The sequence below is a fragment of the Nyctereutes procyonoides genome, unplaced genomic scaffold (genome assembly GCF_905146905.1).
Source record: "Nyctereutes procyonoides isolate TBG_1078 unplaced genomic scaffold, NYPRO_anot_genome, whole genome shotgun sequence".
Taxonomy (NCBI): Eukaryota; Metazoa; Chordata; class Mammalia; order Carnivora; family Canidae; genus Nyctereutes; species Nyctereutes procyonoides.
The window spans coordinates 25,136,638-25,157,323 of record NW_026575134.1 but is presented as its reverse complement, the minus strand read 5'-3'; the positions used below and the strand labels follow the sequence as shown (position 1 = coordinate 25,157,323).

At 67.1% G+C, this 20,686-nt stretch overlaps 3 protein-coding genes and 1 pseudogene across 3 annotated transcripts; 3 read left to right on the top strand and 1 right to left on the bottom strand.

The window, feature by feature from the left end:
- The first annotated feature begins 568 nt into the window (after nt 1–568).
- LOC129494308 (interferon-induced transmembrane protein 3-like) lies at nt 569–1,579 on the top strand (annotated as a pseudogene).
- A 1,427-nt stretch (nt 1,580–3,006) lies between these two features.
- Nucleotides 3,007–4,062, top strand: LOC129494306 (interferon-induced transmembrane protein 1-like). The gene is made up of 2 exons (XM_055301148.1): nt 3,007–3,342; nt 3,778–4,062. Exons 1-2 carry the CDS (start codon nt 3,094–3,096, stop codon nt 3,958–3,960), a joined length of 432 nt encoding a protein of 143 aa, XP_055157123.1. The 5' UTR covers nt 3,007–3,093; the 3' UTR covers nt 3,961–4,062.
- Nucleotides 4,063–11,250: 7,188 nt separating this feature from the next.
- IFITM5 (interferon induced transmembrane protein 5) lies at nt 11,251–12,376 on the top strand. The gene is made up of 2 exons (XM_055301149.1): nt 11,251–11,464; nt 11,896–12,376. Exons 1-2 carry the CDS (start codon nt 11,273–11,275, stop codon nt 12,106–12,108), a joined length of 405 nt encoding a protein of 134 aa, XP_055157124.1. The 5' UTR covers nt 11,251–11,272; the 3' UTR covers nt 12,109–12,376.
- Nucleotides 12,377–14,511: 2,135 nt separating this feature from the next.
- PGGHG (protein-glucosylgalactosylhydroxylysine glucosidase) lies at nt 14,512–20,668 on the bottom strand. The gene is made up of 14 exons (XM_055301147.1): nt 20,551–20,668; nt 20,024–20,307; nt 19,317–19,527; nt 18,807–19,242; nt 17,853–17,972; nt 17,384–17,515; nt 17,150–17,261; nt 16,875–16,947; nt 16,649–16,785; nt 16,417–16,550; nt 16,197–16,292; nt 15,934–16,031; nt 15,649–15,860; nt 14,512–15,544 (listed from the first exon to the last, which is right to left on the bottom strand). Exons 2-14 carry the CDS (start codon nt 20,280–20,282, stop codon nt 15,450–15,452), a joined length of 2,115 nt encoding a protein of 704 aa, XP_055157122.1. The 5' UTR covers nt 20,283–20,307; nt 20,551–20,668; the 3' UTR covers nt 14,512–15,449.
- Between the last annotated feature and the right edge of the window lie 18 nt (nt 20,669–20,686).

Below are 20,686 nucleotides of genomic sequence, written 5' to 3'. Positions count from 1 at the left end.
GGACACAGGCCCTGCGTCCACACAACAGGGTCTCCGGGGCCCCAGGGAGGAACGAAGCAGTCACAGACGCTAAGACGCCTGAGATGCGGCTGCAGCACACGAGCCCAGGGAGAATCCCAGATGCACAGAGAGCCCGCGGAGGGCAGCCCCAAGGGGCGCACGGGGACCCGCGACCGCCAGGCGCTGGGCACAGGCCCCGGGCGGTGACGGCGGACCTGGAGGGCACCCACGTCAGGTGCCACACGCACGTCCTGCACCTAAGCACCAGGCCCGCAGCTGCATGGCAGGAATGTGCCAGAGCCCCGGAGCCCCCCCGCTGCCAGTGGGTGCAGCAGCACCTTGTGTGAGGCCGTTGACGGGACAATAGGTCAAGGCCAATAAGATATGAGTCAGGCAGACACAGTGAGTGACAGGCCTCAGCAGCCCGGCCCCGCCCCCGCCCACGAAGCCTGCACAGCACCAGGAAACCTGAGCGGTGGGGAAGCCCAACCTACCCCGGGGCCCTGCCCAGCTCCCGGCCACACCTGCTCGGGGCCACACGGCCACCTGCACTCTTCTTCCCCGGGCACGCCTGCGCCTCCCCACGAGAGATGATGCAGAACAAGGTGGACGTGCGGGGGGCCCTCCTGAGCACGGCTCCTGCGACGACCACGGTGATCAATGTCCCGGAGGAGACGGTCGTGCCCGACCACGTCGTCTGGTCCCTGTTCAACACCATCTTCCTGAACTCGTTCTGCCTGGGCTTCGTGGCCTTCGTCTACTCTGTGAAGGTGGGTGGGTGCGGGCTGGGGCCTCCGCCCAGGGTGCCAACCTCGGGAACCCCCGCCCAGAGGCCGCTCGCGGGAGCCCACGTGCGCGAGGGGAGTATGCGGCCCGTGTGACCAGCCCCAGGGAGGCGTGGGAAGGCCGCACGTGGTGGCAGCGGAGGGCAAGGTCCCCCAGTGCCCACCATCCCCAGAAGCTCTCCTCCCCCCTGGAGCCTCCGCACGTCAGATTTGGAGCCCGAGTCTGGGCCAGAGGAAGCCACGGCCCTGAACGCTGCTCAGCCTGACGGGGCCAGTGGCCAGGGAGGGGCCCAGAGATAGGCAGGGGCGACCCCGGGATGTCCAGGGGGCCGAGGGCCGAGGAAGGACGTGGAGGCCCCAGGAGGGACAGGCCCCGGGGCCCCGACCTGCTCAGGCTCCAGGGAGGGGGACGGGGTCCCCGGTGGGGGTGAAGGACAGGGCCCGGGGTAGGTTGGTGCCCCTGAGTCCCTGGTCTGGGAGGACCCGTCCCTCACCCCACTGTCCACGTGTCGTCCTCAGGCCAGGGACCGGAAGATGGTGGGCGACCTGACCAGGGCGCAGAGCTTCGCGCCTCCACCGCCAGGTGCCTCAACATCTGGGCGCTGGTCCTGGGCATCATATCCATTGTCCTCGTGGGCATGGCCTACGCCGCAGCCTACAGGGCCCTGTTACAGGCCATGCAGAACGGCCGCTACCACTAGGAGCCCCCGCAGGATGCCCCGGTCCCCTCCTCGCCTGCCGGCCGCGCCCCAGCCCCCAGCCCTCTGCTCCAGGTGCACAGACCAGCCTGTGTGCAGCCGACTTCAATAAAGTGCCCTGTGTGTGACACGCTGTGACCTCCCTCACGGGGCGGGGGATGTGCGGGGAGCCCCCGGCACGCTGGGCCTAAGCACACCGGCCCCCTGCCCAGTGTGGGGCTCCGGGGGGCGGGCACATCCTCGGGCTGGGCTGGCTGCTGGCGGCCTGCTAGGAGCAAGGCCTGGCCGGGGTCCTGGGGGTCCCCGACCCAAGGAAGCCACGAGTCCAGCACAGCCTGGGTCCGAGAGGGAGGCTCCGCCTCCCAGGTGTGTGGGAGCCAGGGGGCCGGGCTGGGGGGGCACAGAGCTCTCCCCTGTGCGCTGACAGCAGAAGCGACAATCACACCCCGCGACTAAGCCCGTGGTCAGGAAGCCTGAGAGGAGGGACCCGTCCCCCCACCGAGGCTCAGCCCGCAGGATGCAGTGGCTGCCTAAGGGCCCCGCCAAGGGTCTCCTGGCCACTGGGGGTCATGGGGCTTGGGTGTGAGCTGGGGCCAGAGCCTGGGTCACACGTGGGGCGTGGGCGTGGGGTGTGGGGCGTAGGGTGTGGGGCCGTCCTGGGCTCCTCTCCCCGGGCAAGGGGACTTGGCCCAGGCAGTGGTATGGGAGGCCCCAGAGGGGGTGGGTGCTGGGCCCGGTCTACACGGCAACCTGCAGAGGCTGCGGGAGTGCAGGGGCCACAGGCCGATGTCCGATGTCCGGGTGGGACCCTGTCGGGCGCCTCGCCTGGGGCGTCCAGGCTGCCAGGTCCACAGTGGGGCAGCCCTGGCCCGGCTCCCTCCGTCAGCAGCCTCCAGCTCCCCCACTGCCTCCCATCCCCTCCTTGGAAGGCAAGTCCCAATGTCCTCAGAGGCGCCCAGGTCACAGGCCAGCACCGGCAGTCACCCTGCCCCCTGCCTGCCGACCGGTGACCTGGGGCCGCCTGCTGATTTCCTGGGTGCTCCAGCTCCCTGCATGCTCGGGGCCAGGGCTCCCCCCTGGGCCCCACTCTCTCTCTCCCTGTGCTCCCCCGGCCCGACCCCCTTCCACCTGTCCCTGGGCCTCCAACCCGCACCTGACAACCTGACACCTTGTGCTGAGGCTACGCCTGTGCTGTGTGATTCCCCAGTCTCCTATTTTACAAGTTTTCCAATGTTTGCTGGAAGCTCCAGCAGAGGCTCCTTGGGATCAGGGAGCACCCGCAGGCGGCCTGTCTACACCCTTTTTAGTAATAAGCCGAGACCGGCGGGGGGCAGGTCAAGGGTGCAGGGATTGGGAGGCGGGGGCACAGGCCTGGGGACCCTCTGCACACCCCTGAACAGGGAGGGAGCCAGGACCGCCTGTCCTCAGCCCTCCCAGCCCGGCCCCCTGTAACCTGACACCGGGCTCTGGGGCCACCCTCCTGGTACCTGGCCAGTTCACCACTTTCAGAAAAGCCAGGAAACAGAAACTTTGGGGAAAGGAAACCCCTGGGGAAGGTGGGGCCCTGAGCTGCTTCCCGCGTCCGCACCCTGCGAGCTGCACCTGCCACCATGAGCCGCTCCCCTCGGCCCTTGCTCCCTGGCGCCTGCGCCGCCGGCCCCCCCACATACGAGATGCTCAAGGAGGAGCAGGAGGTGGTGGTCGTCCGGGCGCCCCAGAGCACGGCTCCCGCGACCACCACCGTGATCAACATCCACGGTGACACGGTCGTGCCCGACCACGTCGTCTGGTCCCTGTTCAACACCGTCTTCATGAACTGGTGCTGCCTGGGCTTCCTGGCCTTCGCCTACTCTGTGAAGGTGGGTGGGGGTGGGAGGGGGAGTCCCCGGGGTATGGGGCGGGGGCGGGAGCGCCTGTACCTGCAGGGAGGCTGCAGCAGTCCTGCGCCCAGGGTCCCACGAGTTCCCCTACTGACCGATGCTAGAAACCACATCCCTGGGCTGCGCGTGTGGCCCCAAAGCCCCCCCAGGAAGAAGAAAGAACTTTGGGGGAAACTGAGGCCAGGGAGGGGCCAGAGCCGGGCAGGGGTGACCCCGGGGTGTCCAGGGGGGCCGAGAGCCGAGGAAGGACGTGGAGGCCCCAGGAGGGACAGGCCCCGGGGCCCCGACCTGCTCAGGCTCCAGGGAGGGGGATGGGGTCCCGGGTCGGGTGAAGGGCAGGGCCCGCCAGGGCGCCCCTGAGTCCCTGGTCTGGGAGGACCCGCCCCTCACCCCATGTCCACGTGTCGTCCTCAGGCCAGGGACCGGAAGATGGTGGGCGACCTGACCGGGGCGCAGAGCTTCGCCTCCACAGCCAGGTGCCTCAACATCTGGGCGCTGGTCCTGGGCCTCCTCCTGACTGTCACCTTCGTCATTCTTGTGTCAACCGGCTCCCTGATGATTTTCGAAACAGTTTCCGAGATGGTAAAACATGACTGACGGAGGGTCGTAGTCGGCGCCGGAGGCCTCGGCGGCCGCTCCGGTCGCACTGTCACCTTCAGGTCCCTCTAGCGCTGGTGTCAATAAAGCACCTGCCTGTGACCTGCTGCGCTCTCGCTGGGGGGCCCTTGGAGACGCCTGCGGCCCCGCTGCCCGGCTGCAGGCCCCGCTGCCCGCCCTCGGCCCGTCGCCCGCCTGCACCTGCTCCAGTGCGTGCGCCGGGTGGGCTCGTCGGGGCCTGGCCTGCATCTGGCCTCCGGCTGCCGGGACACAGGTGGGCGGCGTGGGAGGGGTCCCTGCTCCCCAGAGGTCTGCGCCCTGACCGATGGCTCGTGTGGGGAAGAGCGGCAGTAGATTCAGGCTGTTCCTAGCTCCCAGGGACCCCGTGGCGGGGAAGGTGGCGGGACACCCGCTGCCGGGAGCACGGCCTCTACATCCGGCACTATAAGGTCCGTGTCCCTGCTCTCGAGTCAGGGTGTACCCTTGCCCCGAGTGGGGTCACATCATCACCTCCTCGTGTCGTGGCCTCCGTATCGGGGACACCGTGGCTGCCCCAAGGCAGACCCCGAGCACTGGGGTCCCGGCTGCGGTTCCCCAGTCCCGCGTCCCTACCCCGCACCTGGTGCCCTAACTCGCAGATGCACGGGGGAGACCTGGGGTACCCTGGGTGGAGGGGGGCACGCTGGCCCATCAGCCGTCCAGTCGGTGAAGGAGGAGATCCCGACCCCAAGAGGCCAGTGGGGTGAGACCCCAGCCGGGTGGGCAGGGCAGCCCCACCTACCCGGATCCGCGGCACCTGATGGATCCCCTGCTGCTGAGGAGCGTGTCCTTCCTCCCTTCCCCGCCCCCACTCTGGGCCGCCCTCGGTGTCTCGGGGCGGACGCCTGTCCGTCTTCCTCCCGGGACCGCTGCCCCCTTGGCTGGAAGAGACTGTTCCCTCCAGAGCGCCCTTGGGAGGTGCTGCAATGCCTCCGAGGCTCATCCGCGGCCTCACCCCGCCGCCCACTCTGTGGCCCGGGCACCCGGCGGCCCCGGAGCGCGTGGCCTCGAGGAAGCACCCAGGGGTGGAGCCTCTCCGCCCCGCGCTCCGCAGCCGGCACCTGCCCATGGGCCGCCCTGGCCTGCGGGAGGCCTCAGCTCTGTCCTCCGGTTTGCAAAAGCTTCACCTCAAAGGGCTTTGTTGGCGGCACGAGAGGGTCGCCCCCCAGCAGGACCGTGCTCCTGGCACTGCAGCTCAGGGACGGTTACGCCCGCTGTGACCATCCTCCCGAGAGCTGCGAGAACGTGACTGTGCCTGCCCCTCAGGCCGGGGCCCGTGCCCGCGGCAATGCCCCACCCGCGACCGGGCCACCCCCGGCACCGGGAACCCTAAGGGCGAGGTTCTGAACCCCTGGCTTGGGGACCTCAGCCAGCGTGGGGACAGTGCTGTGCCTGGAACAGCCGTGGACGTCTCCCCACCCCCGCCCTGGCATCTCTTCCATCTGGCTGCTCCCGACCCGCGTCCTTGCATGAGGCGCTGGGGACGCGGGAAGGAGACCGTCTCCCGACTCCGTGGGCCACTCTCGCGAATCTGTACAACCAAGAGGTCACGGAGGGCTCCGGGGGGCCCACGTGGTCAGAGCACAGGTGCGGCCCCGGCTGGTGACGAGGGTCCAGGGACAGTTGGTAAAAATGAACCCTGGACCGTGCGACCCACTGACCCTTGGGCAGAAGGGCTGGGAATGGAGGCGATGCTGATGCCCTGCGGGGTCTGACGCTGCTTAGTGCGTGCGGCCCGTCCTCCCCGCACGTTGGAACTGGGTTAAACTAAGGTTAAAGCTGCCGGTTATTTGACCGCCAAATGGGTTTAATTGGGAAGAGTAGAAAATTACAATTCTAGAAAGGCAAACGATGGCAAAACTGTACAAAAATCCCAAAACAGAGGAACAAAGATCTTTCATAGATTGGGGGGGAGGGAGGGGCTGCTGTAAAGGAGAAGTCCATTGGAGTGACCTGGGGCCTGGGGGTCCTGGCTTCCCACTGGTTAGGCTGTCACTGTGGGGGGGGCTGTGCTCCCCCTGGCCGGCTGTGACCCCCCGATGGGCTCTGCTCCACCTGCAGGGGCTGTGCCCCCCTGGATGGGAGAGGGTTGTCACCCATGGTGGGCGATGCAGCTCGTGGGGGGTGGACGGGGGAGGCAGCTCTGGGTCCTACCTTCCCCAGTGGTTTCCTTTTCTCTGAAAATTCATTTTTTGGTGCTCAGGGAATTGGGAATTGGCTGGGTCCAGGAGGGCGTAAAGCAGAACCAAAGATTCTGTCAGGCTACACAGGTGCTGGGCAGGTGCTGGCGGGTGCTGGCGGGTCAAGGGCTGAGGTCTCTGGGGGGTTCCCTATCCCAGGCTCTCAATCAGCTGCTGTCCCCGCTGCCCCACCTCCTCATCCAGGGCTCAGGGTGGCCCCAGGACCTCTTGTGGCCTGTGAGGCTCCCCCCTTGCCCCCACCCAGACTCCAGGTGCTGCAGGGCCCCCACCGTGCACAGCAGGCCCCTCAGGCCCCACACAGAGAGCCCCCAGGCCCCCAGCCCGCATCCCAGGGGTCGCAGGCCTCCTGTCTGGAATCTGTTCCCCTTCCTGCCCTGGAGTCCGTGGTGGGGAGGGGGTGCGGTGTTGTGCGTGCCCAGGTCAGGACCCAGCAGGCGGAAGGGGCGTCTGGCTTGTGTCAAGGGTCCATGTGGCAGCCCCGGGAGCACAGGCCTTCGAGGTCACACACCCCTGCCTTCCCTCCCCGCCCCCCCACCTGCTCTGTGGACGTCAGGTGGTGGTGACGGAGGAAGTGGGGACTTTCCTCTTCTGCTTCCGGCCTGCGCCCCCTTCTCAGGGGTCGGTCGGCTCAGCTCGGGAGCCAGGACATGGCCCCGCCCGAGAGCCAAGTCTGCAGGTCCTCTGCTACCCGCAGTCCTGGGCCGCTGGGAGCTCTTGCCGCAGCCTGGGGGCCAGTGGGCTCCACACCCCAGTCCAATCTGGCGTTTCCCAGTTCACTGTGCAGCACCCCCAGGGCGCCCCCAGCTGCTTCCTGCCCTCCGCCCCCCTCGCCCCCCCACCCTGCAGGTGTCCTGTGAAACCCCGCTGTGGTCCTGGTGTTGTGGCCGCACACCAACCCCGAAGGTGTCCTCACGGACCCAGCATCGACCCCGGGGAGAGGACCTGGCCCTGGTGCCCATTTCGGGGGGAGGTCAGGGAGGCCGGGTGGACCCCCGCTGGCCCCGGCGCTGCCACCGCCCCAGGTCGTCCGTGCTACACAGGCCAGTGGTGTGGATTGGGTTACAAGGCTGCTGGGGTGAGGGCGAGGCCCAGGGGCTTCCAGGCGCCTGCCCCCCCCCCCCCCCCGCGGCGCAGTGGCCGTCCCCTCGCGGCCTGGCTGGGGTTGCAGGTGCCGAAGGCCCCGCCGAGGGACGCGTTGTGGGATCTGTGCGCTGGCGGGTTCTCAGGGTTTCCTGGCACCGCGGCCGAGCTCGGAGCCGACCAAACTGCCTGGAAGTGGATGAGCTGTGCTGCGTGAAGCCCCCAGGTCCTGCCTGGGTCTCGTCCCGAACGTGACGTGTGCGCAGGTGGTCGCCTGTGTCCTCAGGCCTCCATCAGCCCCGACCCCCAGAGCCTTCCCCAGGTGGGGGCCAAACAGACCCACATTCAGAACTTGGGTGTCTTAGGGTAGAGATGGACTCAGGCCCAGGCCCATATGTAGATTAGGGTCCTGAACCCTGGAGGGAGTAACTAAGGCGGTGGGGAGGCCAGTGGCGAAGAGCGGTCCTGCATCCCTGACACCTAGCCAGGGAGTGCCAGCCACCCCGCAGCAGGTGGGAGCACAGGGCATCCCGGGAGAGCACAGCTCATCCAGGTGGGGCACAGCCACCACCCCCCGCCGACAGTGACAGCCTAACCAGTGGGAAGCCAGGACCCCCAGCCCCCAGGTCACTCCAATGGACTTCTCCTTTACAACAGCCCCTCCCTCCCCCCCCCCCCCCAATCTATGAAAGATCTTTGTTCCTCTGTTTTGGGATTTTTGTACAGTTTTGCCATCGTTTGCCTTTCTAGAATTGTAATTTTCTACTCTTCCCAATTAAACCCATTTGGCAGGTTATTATTTATTTATTTTTTTAAAGATTTATTTATTTATTTATTCAGGGAGAGCAAAAGAGAGGGGCAGAGACACAGGCAAAGAGAGAAGCAGGCTCCATGCAGGGAGCCCAACATGGGACTCTACCTGTGTCTCCAGGATCACACCCCGGCTGCAGGTGGCGCTAAACCGCTGCGCCACCAGGTCTGCCCACTGGCAGCTTTATACTTAAGTTTAACCCAGTTCCAACGTGCAGGGGGTGGGGGGGCATAGGGTGGGAGGACAGGCCACAGGCACTAAGCAGGTGTCAGACCCCGCAGGGCGTCAGCATTGCCTCCATTCCTAGCCCTTCTGCCCAAGGGCTCAGCAGGTCGCAGGGGCCAGGGTTAATTTTTACCAACTGTCCCTGGAGCCTTGTCACCAGCCGGGGCCGCACCTGTGCTCTGACCACGTGGGACGCCCCCAGAGCCCTCCGTGACTGTTGTGCCCAAGATCGCGAATCCGAGAAACCACCAAGGAGCCGAAACCGATGCAAACACACGAGGGTTTATTTACAAGCTCGAGCTTGGGTCCAAGTGCACCCGACACAGCGGAGCAGGGACTTGGACCCCGAGGTGGGTTTTAGCTTAGTTTTCTGGGCTGGTCTAGGGGACCTCCAGGACGGGGGGGGGGGGGGGGGGGGGGGGGGGGGATTTCTCAAGTTCTGTTTACATTCTGATATGGCCCCTTCAAGGGCATTGAGCTCTGTTTTTATTCTAATATGGGGCTTTCTAGGACATCTAGCTGCAAGCTGTTTGCTTCCTGTAACTGAAGTAATGTAAATCTCAGTTCTTATTCCCAGGGGCCTGGGATGGCTGGACTTGTGCTAACGCTGAACTTAAAGTGGAATGGCCTTAATTTTCTCGGCCTCCATAGAGACCTCTTGGTTGTACTGATTCGCGAGAGAGGCCCACGGAGTCGGGGGATGTTCTCCTTCCCACGTCCCCAGCAGCCTATGAATGGACACGGGTGGGGAGCAGCCAGATGGAAGAGAGGCCCAGGGCCAGGGGTGGGGAGAGGCAGTGCCCCAGGTCACCTGTGGTCCCCAACCCAGGGGTTCAGAACTTGCCTCATTAACATAACAAAAACACCTTGATCACTTGAGAAATTCCCAAGGCTTTAGGGGTTCTGTGCCAGAAATGGGGATGAAGAAAAATATACATCTTATAAATCACAGTATCACAATATGTCAATGGGCAAAGCATCATCCTGGTCCCTTTCTGATGGGGTGTGATGGGCCCAAGGAATCATGGGGCTCCATGTGTCTGGCGGCCCCTGGTTTGTGTCCTCCTGAATTTATGTTGAAATCCTAAAACCCAAAGTGATGGCATAGGAAGTGGGGGCTTTGGGAAGTAGGTGGGTCATGATAGCATCAGTGTCGTTGTAGGAGACCCCACAAGCCCCTCCCAATTGTGGCTCACAGTGAGGAGATAGCCACTGCACCCAGGAAGAGGGTCTCGCCGGAACCGGCCCACTCTGCCTGCCTCCCAGCTTCCAGACCTGTGACCCTAAATGTCCTTTGTCTATGAGCCCCCCAAACCTATGGCACTTCGTTATAACAACCCCAACAGGAGGTTGCGGGGCAGTTAGGTGGGAGACCCCAGGGCCCTTCTGCCAGAGTAGGCGACTCCGGCTACGGAGAAGTGTGGCCCCTCCACGGAAGGGTCAGCCAAGAGGCTGTGGACCCTCCAGGGGGCCCAGAACAGCCCTGAGCTCCCCCTCCACCCCCCGAGGGCCCCGAGGAAGCTGAGCAGCCGTCGGCTCAGGGAGCGGGGCCAGCCCCTGTGCCCATGGCCCAGAGCTCTGGGCAGCACCGGACTTGGGCGGGCGGGCGCGAGGCCTCCTGTGTCCCACCCCGTGGTCGCCTGGGGCCGCTCCCTGCGCTGGACGCCGGGGGGGGGTGGGGGGTGGGAAGGAGACCGGGGAGCCCGGGGCAGGGCTGGGGCGCGGGCTGGGGGTCGGGGTCAAGGGCCCAAGCCTGGGGGCCTCCAGCCCTTCTCCACAGCTGAGGCGACAAGCACCCACCGGGGTCCCCAGGGGCACCTCCGAGTCCTTTGGGCCGCGAGGCCGGGGCTCGGTGGGCAGGGCGGGCAGCCCGGGCGGAGCACACCCCTGCCCCTCGGCCCAGCCGCCTGCGGTGGGGGAGCTGGCGGGTCAGCGAGGCTGGGGCCTGGGGGGGCCTGCTTGGGGGTGGGGGTGGGGGTGGGGCCTCCAGGGGTGCGGGGTGCGGAGGGCGGCGGCGGCAGCGGGGAGCGGGAGGGACTCAGGTAGGGGGTCGGCTGGGGCTCCGGCGGGGAGGCGGGAGGCTCCCGGGAGGGACAGCGGGGGCTGGAGGGGGCAGGCTCGCGGGGCGGGGGCGGGCGCGGGGCGATCAGCGGGCGGGGGCTAGGGGGCGGGGGGGGGCTCTGGGAGAGCGGGGGACGGCGGGGGGCCGGCACTCCGGGGGACCGGAGGTCAGCGGGCGGGGGCTCTGGGGGCTCCGGGGGCTCCGGGGGCAGGTGGCGGGAGGCTAGCGTGGCGGGGGCGGGGCGGTCGGGGGGCAGGGGGGCTGCCGCGGGGCGGGGGGCAGCCTCGCGGGGAGGGGGATCCTGGGCTCGAGGGCGGGGTCTCCGGTAGGGGCGGGCATCGAGGGGCGGGGGCTCCGGGGCTCCGGGGCGGGGCGGGGTCTTGGGGGCGGGGCTCAGGGCCTCGGGGGCGGGGGGGTCACTCCGGGTGGCGGGAGGTCAGCAGGCGGGAGCTCCGGGGGCTGGGGGGGGGAGGCTAGCATGGCGGGGGCGGGGCGGTCGGGGGGCAGGGGCCTCTCGCGGGGCGGGGCGGGGGCTCCGGGGTGGGGGGCAGACTCGCGGGGCGGGGTCTCCGGGCGGGGGCGCGGGCGGGGCTCAGGGGCGGGGGCGGGTCTCGGGGCGGGGCTCAGGGCCTGGGGCGGGGCTCCGGGGCTCAGGGGCGGGGCCTCGGGAGGCGGGGGCGGGGCCTCGGGGCGGGGCTCAGTGCCTCGGGGGCGGGGTCTCGGGGCGGGGGGCGGGGTCTCGGGGCTCGGGGGCGGGGCGGCGCCCCGGGCCGGGCCGTCATTGGTCGTCACACTGAGCGGGCGGCGCCCGCGGGGCCGCGGCGGGCGGCCGGTATAAGCGGCCCCGGTGCCCCGGCCCGGGAGCCCGAGCCGGAGGAGACGGCGCTGGAGCCCATGGACACGGCGTACCCCCGCGAGGACCCCCGGGCCCCGGCGCCCCGCAAGGCGGACGGCGCGGTGCACACGGCCCTGGCCGTCGGGGCGCCGAGGCCCCCGCCCCGGGACCACCTGCTCTGGTCGGTGTTCAGCACCCTCTACCTGAACCTGTGCTGCCTCGGCTTCCTGGCGCTGGCCTACTCCATCAAGGTGGGCAGGCGGGCGGGGTCCCTCGGGGCTGGTGCAGGGGCTGGGAGGCTGCTGCGGGGCGTCCCGGGGGCACCGCCCGTGGGAGGGACACTGGATCCGCCAGGCCGCGGACCTGCTCCTCACTTCGTCGGGTGGTTGCGCTGAGGCAGGTGCTGTTCAGGAAGCGCAGGGTCCGACCCGGGGCGAGGCGGGCGCGTCAGAGGGCACAGGCTGGGGGGCGCTATGCAAGGGGGCTTCTTTCATCAAATGATGTTTCACACTCGGGGGACTCCCGTGACCAAAGCCCCCCAGGCTTCAGCTCCTGGGGCTTCTCGGCACCCCAGGACTCCCCACCCACAGAGGGTCCTTGGAAGCTGATGCTGGAAGGGATGGCCTCCCCCCCCCCCCCCCCCCCGCACGTGTAGAGACCTGGCTCTGCCCCTGGTCCACAGGCCCGAGACCAGAAGGTGGCTGGAGACCTGGAGGCGGCCCGGCGATTTGGCTCCAAAGCCAAGTGCTACAACATCCTGGCCACGATGTGGGCGCTGGTGCCGCCTCTGCTGCTGCTGGCGCTGGTGGTGACTGGGGCGCTGCACCTGTCCCGGCTGGCCAAGGACTCTGCAGCCTTCTTTAGCACCAAGTTCGAGGACTCGGACTATGACTGATGGGCTGGGCCTTGTCCCCATCCTGACCCATGGACCCTGACCCCAGGACCACCCCCCAGGGCAGTGTCCCCAGGGACTCCATCCTGTCCCCCCACCCCCGCCCAGAACCCTGACTCCAGCACAGGGCCTGATGCCCCCTGCCACCCCAGCCTGGGTGCCTAACGCTGACCCTGAAGATCCATTGTGTGGACCCTGGTGGCCTCACTCCAACTGTGATGCCCCCCCCCAACACTGTGCCCAGGCTGCACCCTCCTTCCTCGCCCATCAGACTCAGGCTTGGTTTCACAATTAAAAGTGCCTGGTTCCAGAAAGTGCCTCCTGGGCTTTTTGCTGGGGTGGGAGAGGAGCCACCCGAGGGGCCACCCAAGCTGCATCCCATGCTGCATGGACTGACCCCAGCATGACGGCTGGATGACCCATTCTTTGTGCTGGGCCGTGCCCTGATGGTTGCCTTCACTCAGGCACTGGGTGGCTTGTGGCTTCTGGGGTGGAGGCGCCAGAGTATTTTAGAACGCAGTTCGGGAACTCGGGGTTTTGATGTCTGCTGCCCTGCTGGGCCTGTGGTTTAGTGGTCTCTCTTCCAGAACACGTGTGCCCTTCCCCCTCTGCGTGTGCACTTGTGTGGACTTGTGCCCTCCAGGAGTCCCTGGGAGGACACCCCTCTTCCTAGCCCTGCATGTTTCCGTTGGTGGGTCAGGCGAGTGCCAGCCCCCTTGTTTGGGTCCTTCTGTCTGTCCCTAGGACTCCTGCATTCCTTGTTTTGAGAGATCGTGATCCCCACAGTGGGTTCCGTCCCTCCTGGGTCAGTGACGCTGGACACAGAGACACGGGAGTGCAGAGGCATGACCCTCCAGTCACCCGTGCCCACGTGCATCCCACACACATGCGTTTAGGCAGAAGGTGAAAACTGGGGGGCTGAGCATCCCTGGTACTAGATACGCGTCCTTGTATAGTCTCCCTCCCTTGAGCACGGCCCCCCTTCCTGGGAACCAGCAGAGCTGGCAAAGAGGGGGGTGGCTAAGCATGCACACACCCTGTGTGGCTGGGGGTGAGGTCCCTCCGGCCTCACTGTGGCTGGTCCAATGACAGGGCAGGCTAATTGCAGGGGCCTTAACCTCAGGGTGGTTCAGGCTTGTGGGCACCCCACCCAGGGCTCCGTCCCCACCCAAGGAGCCCCCTTTGCCTACCCATCAGCCTGGGCTGGGTGTGGGGGGTCGGCTTCGCCGCTGTACCTGGAGCCTCCGAGTAGTCCTCTCTCCTGCGACAGCCAACAGCTGGCCTAGCTGACACAGGGTGCTAGACGGTGTCCTGCCCTGGGCTGGAACGTGTGCTGCAGGGAGGGATGTGCTGCCTGGGGCCTGGGGCCTGACACGGTGCACTGGCCCACGCCAGGTGCTGGTCCCATGTGGGACCGCAGATAAGGGCAGTGTGCCAGCGCTTGGACCAGGATGGATACGGTGTGCCAACCCTGAGCTCCGGGTTTGGCCCAAGAAGGGAGCAGCTCACAGGCTGGGAGTGAGGATCAGCTGGTGTGAGACCCATGTGCATGCCCCCAAGCAAGCCTGCTATGGTCTGCGGGTCCCCACACCGGGTGAGGGGCCCCGAGATTGGCCTGTGCCCAGGTGCTGAAGACACAGTGTGTGGTGAAGACAGGCACAGGGAGGGTGGCAAGCGGTCCTCTGCATCCCGGGCTGCCTCCTGGGCAGGCCGAGGGGCCCGGTGAAATTCAGGTCGGTGGCTGCCATGGAGCCCTGACCAGCCGTGGCCGGCACACGTGTATGGCCACCCTCCCTGGTCTCCGCGGAGGGCCCCTCGCTGTGTACAGGTAGAGGCACACGTACACGGCACCTACAGGCAGGAGGGACCGGGCTGTATCAGCGTCGGGAGTACCTGTGCCCACGCCGGGCTCCAGGGCTGCAAAGGTAAGCCTCTGCTCTACCGGGACGGTGCCCGCCAGCACACCCTGCTCTGGCCGACCTGCCCTGGGCTTTGCCATGTGGCCAGCGGGTGAGGGAGAGCCTGGGGCACCTGGGCAAGCCCTCCAAGGTGCGGGCTTCATTCCCTGAGGTCACATGCCTGCAGGGACCAGCACCGACCTCCCTGCGGATCTGCAAGGCTGCTGTGCACCCTCGGAGGCCACCCTTCGTACCACGTGCTGCAGAGACAAGCCCGGGGACCCCTCGTCGCCTCCACCTGCCCTCCTCATGGCCATCTGCTTCTTGGAGAGCTTGGACTAACTGTCCAGCCAGGACAGACGCGGGACAGTGGGTGGCCCGAGCAAAGGACAGTGGCAGGCCCCCCGTCGGCTCTGTACGAGCACCCACTGCACTTCCTGTGTGACCCCATCCCTTATGTAGGCCTCACTCTCGGCAGGAAGGGGGGCGCCAGCTCCTCAAGGCAGCAGACTTTCTCCCAGCATGGACCTTTAATTCTTCAGGCACACTTGGTGCACGTGGCACGGCTCTCACCAAAATTTTGGCAGCGGGTACCATCTCCCCTCATTGAGAAACCCCCAAGGCCCCAAGTTGGATGTGCCCACAGATGGGCTGAGGCCCCAGGAGGAGGGGCAGCCTGTCAGGACAGGTGGGCCCAGGCCTGTGGCCTTGAGTTCTCCAGGCTGGTCGGAGGCGAGGTGCATGGTCCTGCTCTGCACCCTGCCCCCGCTCTTCTTGGCTGAGAAAGGCCCGTGATGGAAATGGTGCAGCCTCACTGAAGTGGCCCGGAGGCTGGAGGAGCCACGGACTGAGGATGCTGAGCACACCTTGATTCTGCTGTGCCTGCCCCTTGCCTGTGTGACACGCGAAGTTCCTTTGTGGTCTGTGAAGGAGAGTCCCGAGGACTCTGCAGGGGGCCAAGTGTGCCTCCTGCCCCTCGGCCCTGCCATCCCCTACACGGAGGCTTGAGCCCCACCCGCCCCACACTGTGGGGTCCTGGGGCAGGGTACCGGTGTAGGTACAGGCGTGGGCATCGGCCCACAAAGGCAGGCACAGATGTGGCTGAGTGTGAGGCCGTGGGGGAACCCCACAGCCTACGCAGGGCTCGGCTGCAGAGGGGCTCAGGTTAGAGGCAGACCGTCTTGAACTTTGGGCCAATGAATTCAGATTTTCCCAGGAGCCCGTGAGCCTGGCTGCTGGCTGGAGGGGGCCAGGAGGGTGCTGAGGAGGGGTGGGTGCAGCCGGAGGGGGGCGCCCACAGAAGGAGGAGCCAGCCCGGAGGACCTGGGAGACATCCGGGAAGCCTTGCTTGTTCACGCAGGTGCAGGGTGCCCAAGACAGCACCAGGGCGAGGAAACTGGGGTCCCGTGGGTTGTGGGGCAGGGGTCTAATGTCCTCAAAGTTCTCCTAGGAAACTCCTGGAGCGGAACCTGCTGCCTCTGCTCCAGGCGGGAGTGACCTCTGTATCCGTCCAGCCGAGCGGGGGAAGGAGACTCTGTGCCCTGCAGGGAGAGGGGGCATCTGGAGTGGGGGCACACACGCAGGGGGCAGCCCTGGGGCACTCACCTGCTCTGGATGCTTCGGTGAGTCTGGGCTGGCTGCCCACCTGGGAGCAAGGGGACTCGTGCGCGCGTCGGCCACAGCTCAGCCTCCAGCGGCGGGGCCCCGGGTCCTGGCTGGGCTTTGACCTCAACCGTCACGGAACCCTCAGAGAAGGAGAAGTCCAGCCTGTTCCCCTGGTAACACAGGCCCTGGACACACACTGCAGAGACCCCCGCCGGACACATGGGGTCGAAGGTCACGCCAGCCCCGGTGATCCTGCAGGAGGGAGGCAGTGGTGAGAGCAGGAAGTGGGGGGCACGTGGCTGCTCCCGGCCGGCGCCCCACTCACCGGAACCCTGTGAATCCACAGAGCGCCGCCTGCAGGAAGCCCCCCATGCCGGTCAGGAAGTTCACAGCGCCAGAGCCATCCGCATTCTCCGTCCACACCTGCCCGGGCACCGCGGTTAGTGCCGGGCTGCCAGGCCGCCGCCCCGACCCCAGGCCGGGCTCTGACCCTGTGGTGACCACCCCTGAGGCTGGGCTACCGCCCGACCCCGGAGGCCAGGGTGGAGGCAGGTGTGCTGGGCATGAGGGCTGACCCGAGCCGCCGACCTTGAAGGGCTCAGCAATGTTGGCAAAGCTCCTCTCCAGGAAGTCCTGGGCCCGCCGGGGATCCTTCAGCTCCATCCAGCCCACGGCGAACATGCTCTGGGGCCAGAGTCAGAGAACGTGCTGGAGGGGAGCCTCGCTGGGGGCTGGAACTGGGGCTGGGGCGCCGGGTGAAGCCGCCCCGAGGACCGCTGGCCCGCCCCTCCCTCCGCGGCCTCCTTACCCAGGTCATGGCAGGGCCTCTTGGGGACGTCGCAGCCTCATAAATCTCCAGGTTCCTCCTGCGAGTGTGAGGGCTCAGGTGGAAAGGGATGGGGTACCCCAGGAGTACCACGTCTGCCTGCTTCACCTCCTCTCCTGGGGAGGGACGGGCACTGATGGGCGAGGGGGCAGGAAGGCAGGGACACGGGTCCAGGGCAGGGTGAAGGGGCCCAAAGCAGCCAGAGGGCGCTCACCAGGCTGGTACCCGTCAAACTCAGGGTGGAAGTCCCGCCTCGGGTCAAAGGGCACCTTGATCTTTTCAGCCACCGCCAGCCACTCAGTGGGGACAGGCCGTCCCAGGTCCCCGGCCAGGGCCGCAGCGAAGCGCAGGCTGCGGGGAGGCAGGGAGAGGGAGCTGCAGGCCCAGCTCCCCCCGGCCCCCCGGCGTGCGAGCAGTGGCGCAGGGATCTTGGGTCCTACTTGTTCTGGACCAGGACGTTGGTGTACACGGAGTTGTCGACCCCTGAGTGGTATTCGTCGGGCGGCATGACTCCTACACACACAGACAGGAGCTGGTGTCCAGGACAGGGTCCCAGGGACCTGCCCCGATGCCAGCAGCCTGCGTGGGGCTGGCAACGCCGAAGCCAGAGACCATGTGCCCCTGAGGAGCGTCCACCGGCCGCGGCTGTCCCCACCTCTCCCCGACCACCGTCCCCCACGCCCCCAGGGACGGCCCTGCCCTCCTCACGCCTCACCCTTCAGCTGGTACTCCTCCTCCTCGGGGCTCCACTCCACGCGGCTGCACCAGAACTCAGCCACAGCCCTGACCACGTCCCAGCCACCGGACTCGCGGAAGAGCTGCACATCCTGGGGAAGCCACGGGTGGTGGGCGGGGGGCCACGCCACCCGAGGTCTCACTGGGGCCCCTCCGAGGGCCTGCTGTGGCGGGGGTGGGGCGCGCCCGGGCCTGGGGGGCCGGGACCCCTCACCTGGGTGGCGTGATAGTACAGCTGGAAGGCCAGCACCACAGCTCCGTTGATGTGAATCTCCTGGGTGCCGTAGATGTCCTCGGGGCAGACCTCCCTACCAGAGCCTGCGCTCTCCCAGGCAAACTTGGCTCCCTGAGGGCCGCGGGGGGAGGAGCAGCCTCCAGGGCTCTGGGCGGTCCACCCACTCCCCAGCCACAGAGGACAGAAGTGGGTGCACCGCCTGTGCGGATGCCCTCACGGAGGGGCACCCCACTGTGTCCCCGTCACAGGCCAGGGCGGCAAGGGGACTCGAGCTGGGCCCGGCCAGGCTGCTCCGACCTGGAGCCGGGGTGCTGCCGAGCCCCTGGAAGAATCCAGGAATCCCAGCCCCACCCAGAGGGGAACCTGACGGGATGGGTGCAAGCCAAGGAGGGATGTGGGGACACCAGCCCGCAGGGGCCCTGTAGGGTGGGTGCCAGGTCTCCCTCACCTGGTAACCCAGCTTCCGGGCGTTGTCCAGGGCCCCACCCAGCGTCCGGATGCGGTACTCCAGGAGGGCCCTGGCGGCCTCCGGCTGGAACAGCAGAACGTTCGGGAACATCCAGAGATCCTGAGAGCAAGGAAGTGCCTCTGGCTCAGGAGCTCCCCCAGCATCTGTGTCCCCATTTGTGTCCCCGCCTGCCCCATGTGCCTCAGCCCAGCCAGCCCACTCCACGCTGCCTCCCGAAAGGCCCCGGGCTCTGTCCAGCTCCTTGCCCCCGCCCGCTGGCTCCCTCCCGGGCCCTCCGAGGCTGTCCGCCTGCACCCCCAGCCCACGTCGCCATCTCCAGGCCCCGGGCTCCTTGGGTTAGTCCCCAGCGGGCATCTGCGGCCCCCGGGAGCAAGGCCAGAATCTGGGCATGGAGCACCGCCGCTCGGCAACTGCCCGACCGGGGGTGAGGGACTCGGCTCCACCGGAGCGGGCCTCTGGCTACTGGACGATCTGGTGAGGATGCAGTAGCACCCCGGCGCCGCCCACTGCACCAGCCGAGGCCTCCCCCTCCTCCCCCGGGCTCCCGCCAGTGCCCCAGGGTCCTTCCCAAGCACACCTTTGTCAGGGTCACTCCCCAGGTACGGTCTCTCCATGGCTCTACAGCCGGAGAGCTGCTCTCCGTTCCCCGGGGAGGTACCCTGTTGCTCCAGCAGGTGCCGCCCAGCTGTGGTGTTTGTCCCTTCTGGTCGCTTTGCCTGAATCACTCTTTTCTACCCAACTCCTATATGTTCTTTGTCAGAGATCCCACCTCCTCCAGGCAGCCTTCCCTTCCGCCGTGGCCTCTGTGCTTCCCAAATCGCAGGCCCCATCCCGGGGGGCAGAGCGGGCAGCTGTGCTACGCCCTCAGCACAGCATCCTCCGTGTTTGCGGGCTGCCCCGTGGCTGCCGCGTGCGGGGTGGAATGGTGCATACCTGGTCCCAGAAGACGTGGCCCCAGTAGCATTCCTCTCGGCTCCCGTTGGACAATCCCCCAGGGCTGAGACCGTGGCAGGTATATCCTGGGGCCCCGGGCTGGGGCAGGGCACTGAGCAGATAGTAGAGGGCACCACGCAAGGCCTGGCGCAGGGGGAGGGGCCCCACCACATCCAGGCCACAGGTAGCCCAGAGCTGGGCCCAGGCCTGGGCATGCGCAGCGTACAGAGTGCCCCCTGCCTGCAGCTGCAGGGCCTCAGTGAAGCAGAGTTGGGCCTCGGCCTGGCTGCCACCCACCACGGTTAAGAACTCCCAGGTCTGGTCTTCCTCGCTTTCCCCAAGGGTCAGGGCTGGGGGCACTGGTGTCCACAGCATGTGTACCTCCTGCTGGGGCCCTCCAGGTTGCTCTGGGGTAAGCGTATGGCCATAAAGGTACCTGCAAGAGAGCGGCCGTGTCTAAGGGACCGGCTCCCTCCTTGGAGTGCCGGCCGGCCCTGACCCCCTCCTCACCGGGCTCCTTGGAAATCAGGACCCAGATGCAGGTCCAGGTCTGGGCTTTCCGGGGAGAAGGCTGACCGCAGCAGCACCATGATGGGCCAGCTCCCTACGGCCACACGGGTGATGGACACACTGAAAGCCATGACGTGAGGCAGTGTGCGGTGGGCGTAGATGCGCTGGGAGGCCTGAAAGCTGGGGCCCTCCAGGGTGTGCAGAAAGGAGCCTGGCAAAGGGCAGGGCCAACCCCTCAGTGTGGTGGATCTGCCGTGGGAGCCCTCACTGCCCGGTCTGCAGAGGACCCAGGCTCCTACCAGCTGGGGGGCCCCTGCAGGGCAGTCTGCAGAGAACCCCAGGCTCCTACCAGTTGGGGGGGATCCTACAGGGCGGTTAGCAGAGGACGCAGGCTCCTACCAACTGGGGGGGGGCTCTGGACGGCGGTCTGCAGAGGACCTAGGCTCCTACCAGCTGGGGGGGAGCCTGCAGGGCAGTCTGCAGAGGACCCCAGGCTCCTACCAGCTGGGAGGGGGACCCAGTAGGGCGGTCTGCAGAGGACCCAGGCTCCAACCAGCTGGGGGGGCCCTGCAGAGCCGAAGCCCTTTGTGAGTGAGGCATCCTGAGCTGGGAGGGGGAGGGGCCGGGATGGGGCTGCTCCTGGGCCTGCTGCTGTTTCCCCCTCAGCTGCAACAGGGGCTCGGGTGGGGGAATAGGATGGTGGTCACCTGTGTTTGTGTCCAGGACAAACGTCTCCGTGAGCTCACATCCTGTCTCTGCAGGCGCCTCCAGCTGAACATTGAGGGGACTGGGCAGAAGGGCCCGGTGTGTGTCCCCACCAGCCCCGTTGTACACGCCGCTCACATGCAGTGTGTCATGATACACACGTGTGCCCAAGTACGCGTTGGTCACGGTGGCCAAGAGCCGGGGGTCACTGGGCAGGGAATGGGCAGCGAATACGGTGGGGTCCTCACCCGCATCCTCCATGGAAAGGCGTGCTCAGCCGCGCGGTCTGCAAAGGGGGAGTCACGGCTCCCACCGCTGGCCCGGCCTCCCCCTTCCTCCCTCCTCGGACTGTCCCTAAACCCCAAAGCCCCCCCCAACTTGGGTGATGCATCCAGCAGCGGGTGGGGAGGGGTGCGGGCCACCCGGGCAGCCCCCACTTTTGAGACACCCCAGGAAACTTTCACCCCAAGAGATGCTCAGACTCCTAAAACTGATGTCCAGAGACCCCTCTGGGCCCCCGAACTCCCACCTTAGGATCTCAATTCAGGGTCTCTCCAAGCCGCACCCCCACGAGCCCCGATCTTTTAGGGGCAGTGAGGAGGCCTCAGTCTTCCGGACAGCGGCGCTCAGCAAGGCGGGAGCGGGGTGGGGCGGGGCGGGGCGGG

Excerpts from the sequence above, each read along its gene's own strand:
- IFITM5 (XM_055301149.1), top strand. The coding sequence starts at position 11,273 with ATGGACACGGCGTACCCCCGCGAGGACCCCCGGGCCCCGGCGCCCCGC. Across the intron at positions 11,465-11,895 it reads CGCTGGCCTACTCCATCAAG|GCCCGAGACCAGAAGGTGGC; the intron begins GTGGGCAGGCGG and ends CCTGGTCCACAG.
- LOC129494306 (XM_055301148.1), top strand. The coding sequence starts at position 3,094 with ATGAGCCGCTCCCCTCGGCCCTTGCTCCCTGGCGCCTGCGCCGCCGGC. Across the intron at positions 3,343-3,777 it reads CCTTCGCCTACTCTGTGAAG|GCCAGGGACCGGAAGATGGT; the intron begins GTGGGTGGGGGT and ends TGTCGTCCTCAG.
- PGGHG (XM_055301147.1), bottom strand. The coding sequence starts at position 20,282 with ATGGAGGATGCGGGTGAGGACCCCACCGTATTCGCTGCCCATTCCCTG. Across the intron at positions 17,516-17,852 it reads CCCGGAAGCTGGGTTACCAG|GGAGCCAAGTTTGCCTGGGA; the intron begins GTGAGGGAGACC and ends CGCGGCCCTCAG. Across the intron at positions 16,551-16,648 it reads GTTTGACGGGTACCAGCCTG|GAGAGGAGGTGAAGCAGGCA; the intron begins GTGAGCGCCCTC and ends GTCCCTCCCCAG.